General features: G+C 43.7%; 2 protein-coding genes and 1 pseudogene across 3 annotated transcripts; 2 read left to right on the forward strand and 1 right to left on the reverse strand.

The window, feature by feature from the left end:
• The first annotated feature begins 606 nt into the window (after window positions 1–606).
• LOC102919861 (interferon alpha-12-like) lies at window positions 607–1,179 on the forward strand. Its single transcript, XM_006973992.1, has one exon. It carries the CDS (start codon window positions 607–609, stop codon window positions 1,177–1,179), a length of 573 nt encoding a protein of 190 aa, XP_006974054.1.
• Window positions 1,180–6,021: 4,842 nt separating this feature from the next.
• LOC102920483 (interferon alpha-12-like) lies at window positions 6,022–12,913 on the forward strand. Of its 2 annotated transcripts, XM_042269947.2 has the most exons (2): window positions 6,022–6,561; window positions 12,836–12,913. In XM_042269947.2, exons 1-2 carry the CDS (start codon window positions 6,067–6,069, stop codon window positions 12,911–12,913), a joined length of 573 nt encoding a protein of 190 aa, XP_042125881.2. In that variant the 5' UTR covers window positions 6,022–6,066. The 2 variants fall into 2 exon arrangements, with proteins under 2 accessions (XP_042125881.2, XP_076419680.1); XM_076563565.1 differs by lacking the exon at window positions 12,836–12,913 and having other exon boundaries at window positions 6,022–6,639.
• Window positions 7,113–7,727, reverse strand: LOC143271676 (U1 small nuclear ribonucleoprotein C pseudogene; annotated as a pseudogene).

Here is a 12,913-nt window from a genome sequence, read left to right on the forward strand (position 1 = left end):
CCACCAAATGATCATTCAATAAATACCTAATATACAATACAAACCAAATTTGATCCTTCATGTACTTAAGAACTCAAGTGTATTAAGACAACTAGAGTAAAATAACTCAACCTTGCAACCCTAACCAACATAGACAAGAATTTCACATGTGCCATTGTTTCAAATAACACATATAGACTCACAAATATTAGCTGAAACAAAATGGACATTACAATTGAAGTAGCTATATTAAGAAATAAATATGAAAGGTTTTATGCTTTACAAGTGAGTGATTTCACACAGGAAAGGTATATCTGTAATATAAATATCAACCATAATTTCTTTCAGGAAAAAATTCAAGAGAGGTTTTTTGACGGGGGAGCATTGACAGTGGAAGCAATACTGAAAACAAAAAGGGTGGGAAAAAATGGGCAGAAACAAGCAGGGGATGACTGAAAGAAAGTGAAAAGGGCATGGGAGAGTATGGGTGGGCGATCAGAAAATGGAAACTAGGGCTTTCTCTTATTTAAGTCACATGGACCCAGCCAGGATGGACTTCAGAGAACCTAGAGGGGAAGGTTCAGGACCACAGAGCCCAGAGGACCAGCAGGATCTGCCACATTCCCAATGGCCAGGCCCTGTGCTCTCCTGACATTCCTGGTGGTGATGCACTACTTGTCAAGCTGCTGTCTGGGATGTGACCTGCCTCAGACTCATCACCTAAGGAACAAGAGAGCCTCCACACTCCTGGCACAAATGAGGAGACTCTCCCCTCTCTCCTGTCTGAAGGACAGAATGGACTTTGCATTCCCTCTGGAGAAGGTGGATGCCCAGCACATCCAAAAGGCCCAAGCCATCCCTGCCCTGCAGGAGCTGACCCAGCAGGTCCTGATCCTCTTCAGCTCAAAGGAATCATCTGCTGCTTGGGAGACAAGCCTCCTAGACACATTCTGCACTGACCTCCTTAAGCAGCTCAAAGACCTGCAAGCCTGTCTGATGGAGCAGGGTGGGGTGCAGGAACCTTCCTCGAGCCAGGAAGACTCCCTGGTGGCTGTTAGAAACTACTTCCACAGGATCACTGTATACCTGAAGGAGAAGAAACACAGCCCCTGTAGATGGGAGGTGGTCAGAGCAGAAGTCAGGAGAGCCCTGTCTTCCTCAGCCAAGCTGCTGGCAGGACTGACTGAGGAGAAGGAGTAAGACCTGAGCCAATGTGGAGAGGACTCTCCTGGGCTGGGATCCTGCACCTCACTGCTCAGATTTGGCCTTCTCCAAGAACACTTTGAGTTTGATATCAAACTAGCCTGGATAGTTATCCTAATATTGGGTTATATTGTGTTGATCTGTAAGGGCATTTGCTTATAGATTCAGATGTTTCATTTGTTTGTTGGTTTATTTATTCATTTAATTTATTTATTAGTTCCTCTCCTTGTTTGTTTATCTACATGATTTAATTTTTTTTTTTTTTTTTTTTTTTTTTGGTTTTTCGAGACAGGGTTTCTCTGTGTAGCTTTGCGCCTTTCCTGGAGCTCACTTGGTAGCCCAGGCTGGCCTCGAACTCACAGAGATCCGCCTGGCTCTGCCTCCCGAGTGCTGGGATTAAAGGCGTGCGCCACCAACGCCCGGCGATTTAATTTATTTTTAAACCATAGATTTTTATATTTCCTTTAAATTTTCAAATGGTTATTCTTAATTTATTTCTTCTATTCAATAATTTTTTTTTACTATACATGGTAAATCTTATGTGTCAACCATTAGATCTTTTGAAAACTGTTTGAGGCTTCTAAACTCATTCTGTATATCATAAATGTAACACACCTGGACGTGGTAGGAAATAATACTGAAGCAATGTGTACTGCTTAGACTTAAGAGGCGAGTTGATACAGCCATCTTGTAGTTCCTTTCACTGATGGTAAAAATCTTACTTCTGTCTATTAGATAGTACTCCTCTGGATGGATAATCAGCAAGCTGTACAGAAGGAAACCAGAACAACTTGTTTGTGTTCCATTGTGCCTTAGTCCTCCTGACCTACAATTCTCCCTGACCTCTCTGGCCTCCCTAAACTAACTTTTGACTCCATTCTATCACATGAACTCCATTGGATTTCAAAATTGAGGGAGACCATAAAACCAAAATAAAATAAATTACAAAACAAATGAGGATCTTCCTACATACCATTAAAAAAAGTAAAACATGAGAAAAGAAAGAAATGCAGTGTCTGCCCTGTCTTGGTGATGGCTTCAATTGCTGAGACAAAATATCAGGACCTAAAACATTTTGGGGTAGAAATATTTATTATAGTTTAAAATCACAACACATTCCATCACTGAGAGAGCTTTAGCAGGAACTTCAACAGGGCAGGAACCTGAAGGGGGTGGCTCATATAGAGGTCATGGAGGAACACACTGTCTCCTGCCTTGATGCTTCAGGGCCTGCTCAGCCTGCATTCAAATACTCATCAGGACCACCTGCCCAGGGGCAGGATCAGCCACAGTGTGCTGGACACTCCTACAGCATCATCAGTTATTAATGTGATTTAGACACTGGTCTCCAGTTTGATTCTGTAGAGACATCTTCCCTGGTGAGATCCCTTCTTCCCACATAAACCTATCTGGTGACAGGTTGAACTTAGAATTATCCAGGATAAATCCCTTCATAATATCCTCAAAAAACATACCCTGAAATAAATCTAACAAGGGAAGTGAATGCAAATCTTCTAAAACACCAAAGCTCATCCCTCTCAATTTCATTTGGTATCTCTTCTTTATTTTAATTTTTTTATTTCACATACTAAGCCCAGATGTCTGTCCCTCCCCTTCTCTGGTCCACACCTTACCTGCATCAACCCCGTCACCCAACAATTCCTCAGAGGAGAAAAGGCCTCCCTTGGGAGTCAACAAAGTGTAGCATACCAGGTTGAGCATAGCTCCCCACTACTTCAAGGCTGAGTAAGATGTCCCAGCATAGGGTTTGGGCTCCCCAAAGGCAGTTCTTGTACTTGGCACAAGTCCTGGTCACACTGCCAGAGGCCTCACGAACAGATCAAGCCACACAAGTGTCACCCACATTTAGGGGGCCTAGTTGGGTCCCATGCAGGTCTGCCCGCTGTCAGTCAAGTGTCCCTCAGCTCCCACTAGCTCAGGTCAGCTGTCTCTCTGGTTTTCCTCTTCATGATCTTGACTCCTCTTCCCCTAGTAAGGTCCCACCTTCCCCTCTTCTACTCATCTCCAGGAGCTGGGCCTAGTGCTTGGACTTGGTTCACTGAGTTTGTTCCTAACTATTGCCAGTAGTGCATGGGTACACTGCCATCTAGTGGAACACGGGTAACCTCTCAGGGGCCCCATTGCTGAGGATAAGTGAATCTTCCACTCCCAGCAGCCATCAGTTGAAAACAGTTCATCAGCTAGGGCTGGGATTTCCTGATATCCTCCCTGCTTGAAACTGGGATTTTGTCTGTCTCCATCATACTCAGACTGTGCATGCAGTCACAGCTACTATCAATATGGACCCTCAGCTACTATATTGTGTATACAAACCCCTGTTTCCTACAGCCAGAAAGTGTCTCAGGGAATCCACATCTTCTGCTAGCTTTGTGTAAAGAGTACTGCCCTATGGAAGCCAGGAAAGCCATACTGGTGTTTGCTCAGACACCTATACCCTGTACATTGACCACTTGAAAAGTCTGTGCCCAGTCACCTATTTGCAGAAGAACCTCCTCTGAGGAGCACTGAGAGATGCACCTATCCTCTGTGAGATGTAGAAGGTGATGTATAAAATCAGGCCTTTTGACACCACAGCCATTGCTCTTATTCTTGACATTCCTGCTCTCCAGTAGCTTCCTGTTCCCACAGGTATCTTAAGATTGGTGTTGCTGGGAAGAAAATAATTGAAATTTTGAGTGTGATTGCATTGACTCTGCAGTTCACGTTTTTAAATGCACTCAGTTTGATGTAAAATTACTTTATTTTATGGCCATTGGACTTTTGAGTTGAACACTCTTAACATTGTTGCTATTGCTTCACCACTGGGATGACATCACTTCCTTCTTTTCATTTCATTTCAAGTGACACCACAATTTCAGTTCAATGCCACCAACAACTTCAGTATCTTCTGTCTAGGAAAGTGGAAAAAAGAAACAAAGTATTCAATGCAATGAAAAATCAAAACAGAAATGACATCCCCCGTGGAGCCTCCATCACTGTAGAAACATTGAATGAAAAATTGTACACATTGCAGCACTGAAACACTTCTATGTGATGGAATCCCTCAAGTCTCTTCTGCTCAATTTTCAGATGGACAAAGACAGAGTTTGTGCAGTATCCACTACTAAAGTAAAACTGCATAAATATCTGTAAATTCAAACTTCTGGGTAACTAATAGGCAATCAGAGGCACTGCTATCACTGTGTCTTCTGATCTGTTTTTCCAACTCCTAACTTCAGGCACAGCAGCAGTCAGTGAAAACTACTGATCACAAAACTAGATTTTGGAAAAACCACAAATACTTATCTTTTACAAATGTAACCTGGGACATTTACACATCACTGCAGATCACAGGGTCTTCTGCTACTCACACTCTGGAGATTCCTGACACTATGGTCACTGTTGAACACAAAAGCCTTTCTAATGAATCCACTGAAATGAGAGCAGAATTCTTCTAAGAGTTATGACCCCAAAAACCAAGCAAACGCCACACTGTGTGTGAGTGCTGATGTCATCAAGGTATGTTGAGCACTCTCAAGGAGTGGGGTACAAGAAGAGGGCTGAGGATACTGTAATACTGTGCAGCAGAGCATGTGAGTCAACTCAAAAGCCAATGGAGAAGTTACAGGGCACATAGAGAAAAGGCAGCAACCAGGGATCCCAGTCTCTAAACTCAGACACAGCTAGAAAGAATGTGCATTCCATTTTGGGTAATTGCTGTTAGTTGAAAATCCTGGATAGGGGAATATTGGGCAGAAAGGGAGATGTATCCATGGATCCTGACTTGGAAGGCACTGGGAAGCACAACTCCTAGGCTAAAAAAATTGGTCCAGACAAAGAGAAATTTCAGAGACTCTCTTTTACAAGTAGAAGTCACAATGGCTATACCATAGAGAAGCCCGGAATGGTCTTCATTAAGACAAATGGTCTCCTGGAACACTAAACAGTTCACGAAACCTACAGGCCAAGATTGCATCCCATTCCATCTTAAGGTCAGAGGACATCAACAGTGCCAAAATAATGCCAAAACCTTTCCTTGGAGCAAAGCATAGATGATACATATAATGAGGTTTTGTGAACATATGTGTTTGTACAGCAAAGATATGGTATGAGAGAACAACTTCCATGAATAAGTTTTTGCTCTGACCATGAGTTCCAGCGATCAACATGAATATGTCAGTCTTGATCAGGAAAATCTTATTCATTGTGCCATAATAACCATCAAATGATCATTCAATAAATACCTAATATACAATACAAACCAAATTTGATCCTTCATATACTTAAGAACTCAAGTGTATTAAGACAACTAGAATGAAATAACTCAACCTCCCAACCCAAACCAACATACACAAGAATTTCACATGTGCCATTGTTTCAAATAACACCAGTAGACTGACAAAAAATTAGCTGAAACAAAATTGACAATACAATTCATGTAGCTATATTAAGAAATAAATATGAAGCACAAAATTCAACTGTGGCATGAAATTCAAGAAATTTCCAGGCCAAGTATTAGAGGTAAGGTTTTATGCTTTACAAGTGAGTGATTTCACACAGGAAAGGTATATCTGTAATATAAATATCAACCATAATTTCTTTCAGGAATAAATTCTAGAGAATGTTTTTTGAGGGGGAGCACTGACAGTGGAAACAATACTGAAAACAAAAAGGGTGGGAAAAAATGGGCAGAAACAAGCAGGGGATGACTGAAAGAAAGTGAAAAGTGCATGGGAGAGTATGGGTGGGCAATCAGAAAATGGAAACTAGTGCTTTCTCTTATTTAAGTCACATGGACCCAGCCAGGATGGACTTCAGGGAACCTAGAGGGAAAGGTTCAGGACCACAGAGCCCAGAGGACCAGCAGCATCTGCAACATCCACAATGGCCAGGCCCTGTGCTCTCCTGACATTCCTGGTGGTGATGCACTACTGGTCAAGCTGCTGTCTGGGATGTGACCTGCCTCACACTCATCACCTCAGGAACAAGAGAGTCTCCACAATCCTGGCACAAATGAGGAGACTCTCCCCTCTCTCCTGCCTCAAGGACAGAATGGACTTTGCATTCCCTCTGGAGAAGGTGGATGCCCAGCAGATCCAGAAGGCCCAAGCCATCCCTGCCCTGCAGGAGCTGACCCAGCAGGTCCTGATCCTCTTCAGCTCAAAGGACTCATTTGCTGCTTGGGAGACAAGCCTCCTAGACACATTCTGCACTGACCTCCTTAAGCAGCTCAAAGACCTGCAAGCCTGTGTGATGGAGCAAGGTGGGGTGCAGGAACCTTCCTCAAGCCAGGAAGACTCCCTGGTGGCTGTTAGAAACTACTTCCACAGGATCACTGTCTACCTGAAGGAGAAGAAACACAGCCCCTGTGCCTGGGAGGTGGTCAGAGCAGAAGTCAGGAGAGCCCTGTCTTCCTCAGCCAAGCTTCTGGCAGGACTGACTGAGGAGAAGGAGTAAGACCTGAGCCAAAGTGGAGAGGACTCTCCTGGGCTGGGATCCTGCACCTCGCTGCTCAGATTTGGCTTTCTCTAAGAACTCTTTGAGTTTGATATCAAACTAGCCTGGATAGTTATCCTAATATTGGGTTATATTGTGTTGATCTGTAAGGGCATTTGCTTATTGATTCAGATGTTTTGTTTGTTGGTTGGTATATTTATTTGTTTTATTTATTTATTAGGTCTTTTGCTTGTTTTTCTATCTAATGATTTTATATTTTATACCATAGTATTTTATATTTCCTTTAAATTATCAAACCTTTATTGTTAATTTATTTCTTCTATTCAATAAAATTTTTACTATACATGCTTAATTTTATGTGTCATTCACATGATTTTTTTTTAACTAAAACAGCTGACAATTTTATTTTCACATTTCACAATATCAGTGAAAGCTGCACTTTTTTTTTGCCCCACTTCTCTCTGTTTGGAAGGGGAAGCCTTCCTGTCATCAGCTAGAAAATATTCAGGCTCAGCACCGCCATCTCCTGGTGAAACAGAGCAAGAAGTACAAAAGTGATAAAGAGCCTTTCTGCTCTTATCTGTCTGGCTGAGTTATGCCAGGCCCAGTGGGCACCATCATAGGTCGAGCAGGAGGTCTCATCATTGGAGGCCCAGGCATCATGGGCATGTGGCCTCCCATGGGTGGCCTCATTCCAGAAGCAGGTCCCACAGGCATCATCCCAGGAGGAGGAGGGCCCATCATCGGCATCATGGGAGGGCCTCCCATATGGGGTGCAGGCATCATGCTAGGGCGAGGAGGACCCGGGAGACTGGGGGGAGGTGGGATCATGTCCCCTGCTGGAGGAGGAGCAGAGAATGGAGCTGGAGGTATCTTTCCTTGTTGAAATGCAGCCATTGTTTTGTCAATCAGGCTCTGGGCCTGCTCTTCCATCCATTACTGGTAGTAGTCTTTCACATTCTCTTTGTGTTTCCGACCACTGCAGTGTGTCTTTCTCACAGATGGAGAATCATGGGTCAGATACGTATCACAGTAGTAACAATAAAACTTAGGCATGTTGCTCCGCAGGCTGTTGGCTACCCGGTTCCACGCCGCCGGGAAATGACTCACATGATCTTTTGAAAACTGTTTGATGCTTCTAAACCCATTCTGTACATTATAAATGTAACACAACTGGACGTGGTAGGAAATAATACTGAAGCAATGTGTACTGCTTAGACTTAAGAGGTGAGGTGATGCAGCCATCTTGTAGTTCCTTTCGCTGATGGTAAAAATCATACATTTGTCCATTAGATAGTACTCCTCTGGATGGATAGCCAACATGCTGTGCAGAAGGCAACCAGAACATCTTGCTTGTGTTCCATTGTGCCTTAGTCCTCCTGACCTACAATTCTCCCTGACATCTCTGGCCTCCCTTAACTTTTATCAGATGAACTTGATTGGATTCCAAAGATGAGGGAGACCATAAAACCAAAATAAAATAAATTACAAAACAAATGAGGATCTTCCTACATACCATTAAAAAAGTGAGACATAAGAAAAGAAAAAATGGAGTGTGAGCCTGTCTTGGTGATGGCTTCAATTGTTGAGACAAAATATCATGACCTAAAGCATTTTGGGGTAAAAATATTTTATTATAGTTTAAAATCACAGCACATTCCCTCACTTAGAGAACTTTAGCAGGATCTTCAACAAGGCAGGAACCTGAAGGCAGTGGCTCATATAGAGGTCATGGAGGAACACACTGTCTCCTGCCTTGATGCCTCAGGGCCTGCTCAGCCTGCTTTCAAATACTCATCAGGACCACCTGCCCAGGGTATGAATCAGCCATAGTTTGCTAGACACTCCTACAGCATCATCAGTTATTAATGTGATTTAGAGACTGGTCTCCAGTGCGATTCTGTAGAGACATCTTCCCTGGTGAGATCCCTTCTTCCCACATAAACCTACCTGGTGACAGGTTGAACTTAGAATTATCCAGGGTAAATTCCCTTCATAATAGCCTCAAAAAACATACCCTGAAATAAATCTAACAAGGGCAGTGAATGGAAATCTCCTAAAACACCACAGCTCATCCCTCTCAATTTCTTTTGGTAACTTTTCTTTATTTCAATTTTTGTCATTTCACATACTAAGCCCAGGTGTCCCTCCCTCCCATTCTATGGTCCTCACCTTACCGGCATCAACCCCGTCACCCAACAACTCCTCAGAGAAGATAAGTCCTCCCTTGGGTAGTCAACAAAGTGTGGCATACCAAGTTGAGCATAGCTCCCCACTGCTTCAGGCTGATCAAGGTGTCCCAGCATAGGGTTTGGGCTCCCCAAAGACAGTTCTTGCACTTGGGACAAGTCCTGGTCACACTGCCAGGGGCCTCACAAACAGATCAAGCCACACAAGTGTCAGACTCATTCAGGGGGCCTAGTTGAGTCCCATGCAGGTCTGCCAGCTGTCAGTCCAGAATCCCAGAGCTCCCACTAGCTCAGGTCAGCTGTCTCTCTAGTTTTCCCCATCATGATCTTGACTCCTTGCCCCCTTTGCTTCTAGGACCCCACCTCCCTCTCTTCTACTGATCCAGAAGCTCAGCCCAGTTCATTGAATCTCTTTGCTAACTGTTGCCAGGTGTGCATGGATACACTGCCATCTAGTGAAACAAGGGCAACCTCTTGGGACCCCATTACTGAGGATAACTGAATCTTCCACTCCCAGGAGCCCTCAGTTGAAAATAGTTTCTCAGCTTGGGCTGGGATTTTCTGACATGCTCCCTGCTTGAAACTGGGATTTTGTCTGTCTCCATCATACTCAGACTGTACATACACTCACAGCTACTATCAATATTGACCCCCAGCTACTATATTGTGTATACAAACCCCTGTTTCCTGCAGTCAGAAAGTTTTTCTGGGAATCTGCATCTTCTTGCCAGCTTTGTGTAAAGAGTACTGCCCTATGGAAGCCAGGAAAGCCATACTGATCTTTGCTCAGACACCTATTCCCTGTACATTGACCACTTTTAAGAGTCTGTGCCCAGTCACCTATTTGCAGAAGAACCTCCTCTGAGGAGCACTGAGAGATGCACTTATCCTCTGTGAGATGTAGAATGTGATGTACAAAATCAGACCTTTTGACACAACTGCCATTGCTCTTAATCTTGACATTCCTGCTCTCCAGCAGCTTCCTGTTTCCACAGGTGCCTTAAGATTGATGTTACCGGGAAGAAAATCATTGAAATTTTGATTATGATTGCATTGACTATGCAGTTCACGATCCTAATTGCACTCAGTTTGATGAAAAATTGCTTTATTTTATGGCCATTGAACTTTTAAGTTGAACACTCTTAACATTGTTGCTATTGCTCCCCCACTGGAATGTCATCACTTCCTTTCTTTTGCTTTCATTTCAAGTGACACCACAACTTCTGTTCAATGCCACCCACAAGTCCAGTATCTTCTCTCTAGGAAAGTGGAAAAAAGAAACAAAATATTCAATGCAAAGAAATTTCAAAATAGAAATGACATCCACTATGGAGCCACCATCACCACAGAAAAATTGAATGAAAAATTATGCAGATTGGCAATACTGAAACACTTCCATGTGAAGATATCCCTCAGGGTCTTCTGCTCAATGTTCAAATTGACAAAGACAGAGTTTGTGCATAATCCACTACTAAAGTAAAACTGGATAAATATCTGTAAGTCCAAACTTCTGGGTACCTAATAGGCAATCAGAGGCACTGCTATCACTGTGTCTTCTGGTCTGTATTTTCACCTCCTATCTTCAGGCACAGCAGCACTCAGTGAGCAAATATTGATCACAAAAATAGATTCTGGAAAAATCTCAAATACTTACCTAGTGCAAATGTCCTCAGGACAAACTGGGACATTTACACATCACTGCAGATCACAGGGTCATGTGCTGTTGACATCTGGGACTTCTTGACACTCTGATCTCTGGCCATGTGTTCACTGCTGAACTCAAAAGCCTTTCTAATAAATCTGCTGAAACCAGAACAGCCTTCTTCTAGCACTTATGATGCTAAAAACCAAGCAAACACCACACTGTGTGTGAGTGCTGATGTAATCAAGGTATGGTAATCACTCTCAGGGTGTGAGATACAAGAAGAGGGCTGAGGACAATGTGCCCCACTGTGCAGTACGGAGATTTTGTAGACTCAAACTTCACTGAAGAAGTCACAGGGCACTTAGAGAAAAAGCAGCATCCAGGGATCTCAATCTCTAAACTCATACAAATCTTGAATGATCCCGAATTCTGTGTTTGTGTAATTGTATAGGTTAAAGACCTCTCAATATGTGAAATGTGGACAGAGAATAATATACATGGATGCTGACTGTGAAGCACATCCCCATGGCTGACAAAACTGGTCCATGAGAGAGAGAAATTTCAGAGACGCTCTCCTAACTGTATAAGTCACACTGGCTATAACACCGAGAAGCTCTGTCTGTTCTTCATTCTGCTGAATGCTCTTCTGCAGTACTAAACAATCAAATAAACCCACAGACCAGTACAGCATCCCTTTTCATCCTAAGGACAGAGAAACAACAGAGTAAACAATACGCTTAAACTTGGTCCTCAGAGCAAAGCATATGATAAACTTTATGACAGTGTGTGTATATATATGTATAAAAATGTGTGTGTAGGCATATGTGTGTGCACATAAGTGTGTGTGACTACTAGTGTGCAGGCTAGATCATGCCACAGCAAGCATGTGGAGTAAGAAAACATCTTCTATGAATGAGTTTTCACTCCCACCATGGGTTCCAGTTTTGGTGGGCAGCCCCATGGCAGGCCTTGGGAGCACTGCCAATCAGCACAGGATGAGATGGGATAGTGTGTAGCATGGGGACAAAACTGTTGTAAATCCCAGATTACCAAGTGCACAAGAGTGGCAGACTGGATGGGACTTCAAATCCTTACCTGTCCCCTCAGGAGTAAGCCCCCTGTGGCCCCAACAGGGACTGTTCTCCATCAGCCTGGAGCCCCACAGTGCACTGACTCAGGCATGCTCAGAGCTATGTGAGGCCCCAGGCTGCTCCTGCCTTCTGCATGCCATGTTGCAAAGTTTCCACCAGAGGCTCCCTGCAAGGGGGCCTGGCCTCAAACCTGCCATGTCTGGCCCCTTGGTGCTCATGGCCTGCCCTAGCTCCCAGCAGCTAGGTGGCACCTCCAGTTCCCATGGCAGCCCCTGGGCCACCTGACTGCCACTGCCAGACATATTTCACAACAGTGCTCTCCCCACCTGCTGCTGCATGTGCTCTGGGTCAGAGAGCAAGGAAGCAATGGGGGACAGAAGGACTCTCAGTCTGTCCCAGTTCAACCAAAGGGATCCTCTGTTCCTTCTGCTCGCCATCCGGCCCCAAAGGCTGTCCATGTACAGTTTTTATCTGGAGTCACAACACATGCATAAACCAGGCATAAAACATGCATATTGTGGACACATTTCTCACACATTCACACATTTATATAGGCAGGACATTCCAACAAAAAGGCAAACAATTTTCCCAGGGAAAGAGTGTCATCTGATCAACTCAAAAACTCTAAAATAAGAGTCTAAGTTCTTGTTAGTCCGGAAAAGAACAAAATTATAACACACAAGACAACAAAACAGCTCTCCTGGCACATGGAGACAAAACCACAGGGAAGATACTGCCGTCATGCCTTCCCAGTCTATACAAATTAAATTAGATACAAATCAACCAAAGGAATTCAAACTCATCCAAAGAACCTTCTGCAGGTACTTCCTTACAAAAGGATATTCAAATGAAAATAAGCAAGAAAACACAAACACAATCACACAAAACTTGATGACCAGCGTCAGGCTCTATGGGCAGTGTTCTCAACTGGCTTGAGGGATCCTGGCAAGCACCCAGATGTTATGCCAAGATGGAGAGGAACCCCTAAAGACCACCAGAGACCAAATCACTTATGTAAGAGACAATATCACTTATGGAAAAGTGAAGAGCCTTTATTTTCAAGCTCGAGCTTAGACTCTGTGTCCAAAACAGCAGTCAGTGAGAGCATGGAGCCCAGAGCCCAGGCAGGGTGGTTTTTTTTTTTTATCATAGCAAAGGTTGGGGTGAGGGGATTTCCAGGGTTCAGGACCCTGATTGGCTGACATTTGTCTAGGGATATAGGGAATGTTTGAAATGTTAGCTATTTCCCTTTAGATACCTGTGCCTGGGAGGTGGTCAGAGCAGAAGTCTGGAGAGCCCTGTCTTCCTCAGCCAACCTGCTGGCAAGATTGATTGAGGAGAAGAAGTAA

The sequence above is a fragment of the Peromyscus maniculatus genome, chromosome 2 (assembly GCF_049852395.1).
Source record: "Peromyscus maniculatus bairdii isolate BWxNUB_F1_BW_parent chromosome 2, HU_Pman_BW_mat_3.1, whole genome shotgun sequence".
NCBI classification, from domain to species: Eukaryota; Metazoa; Chordata; class Mammalia; order Rodentia; family Cricetidae; genus Peromyscus; species Peromyscus maniculatus.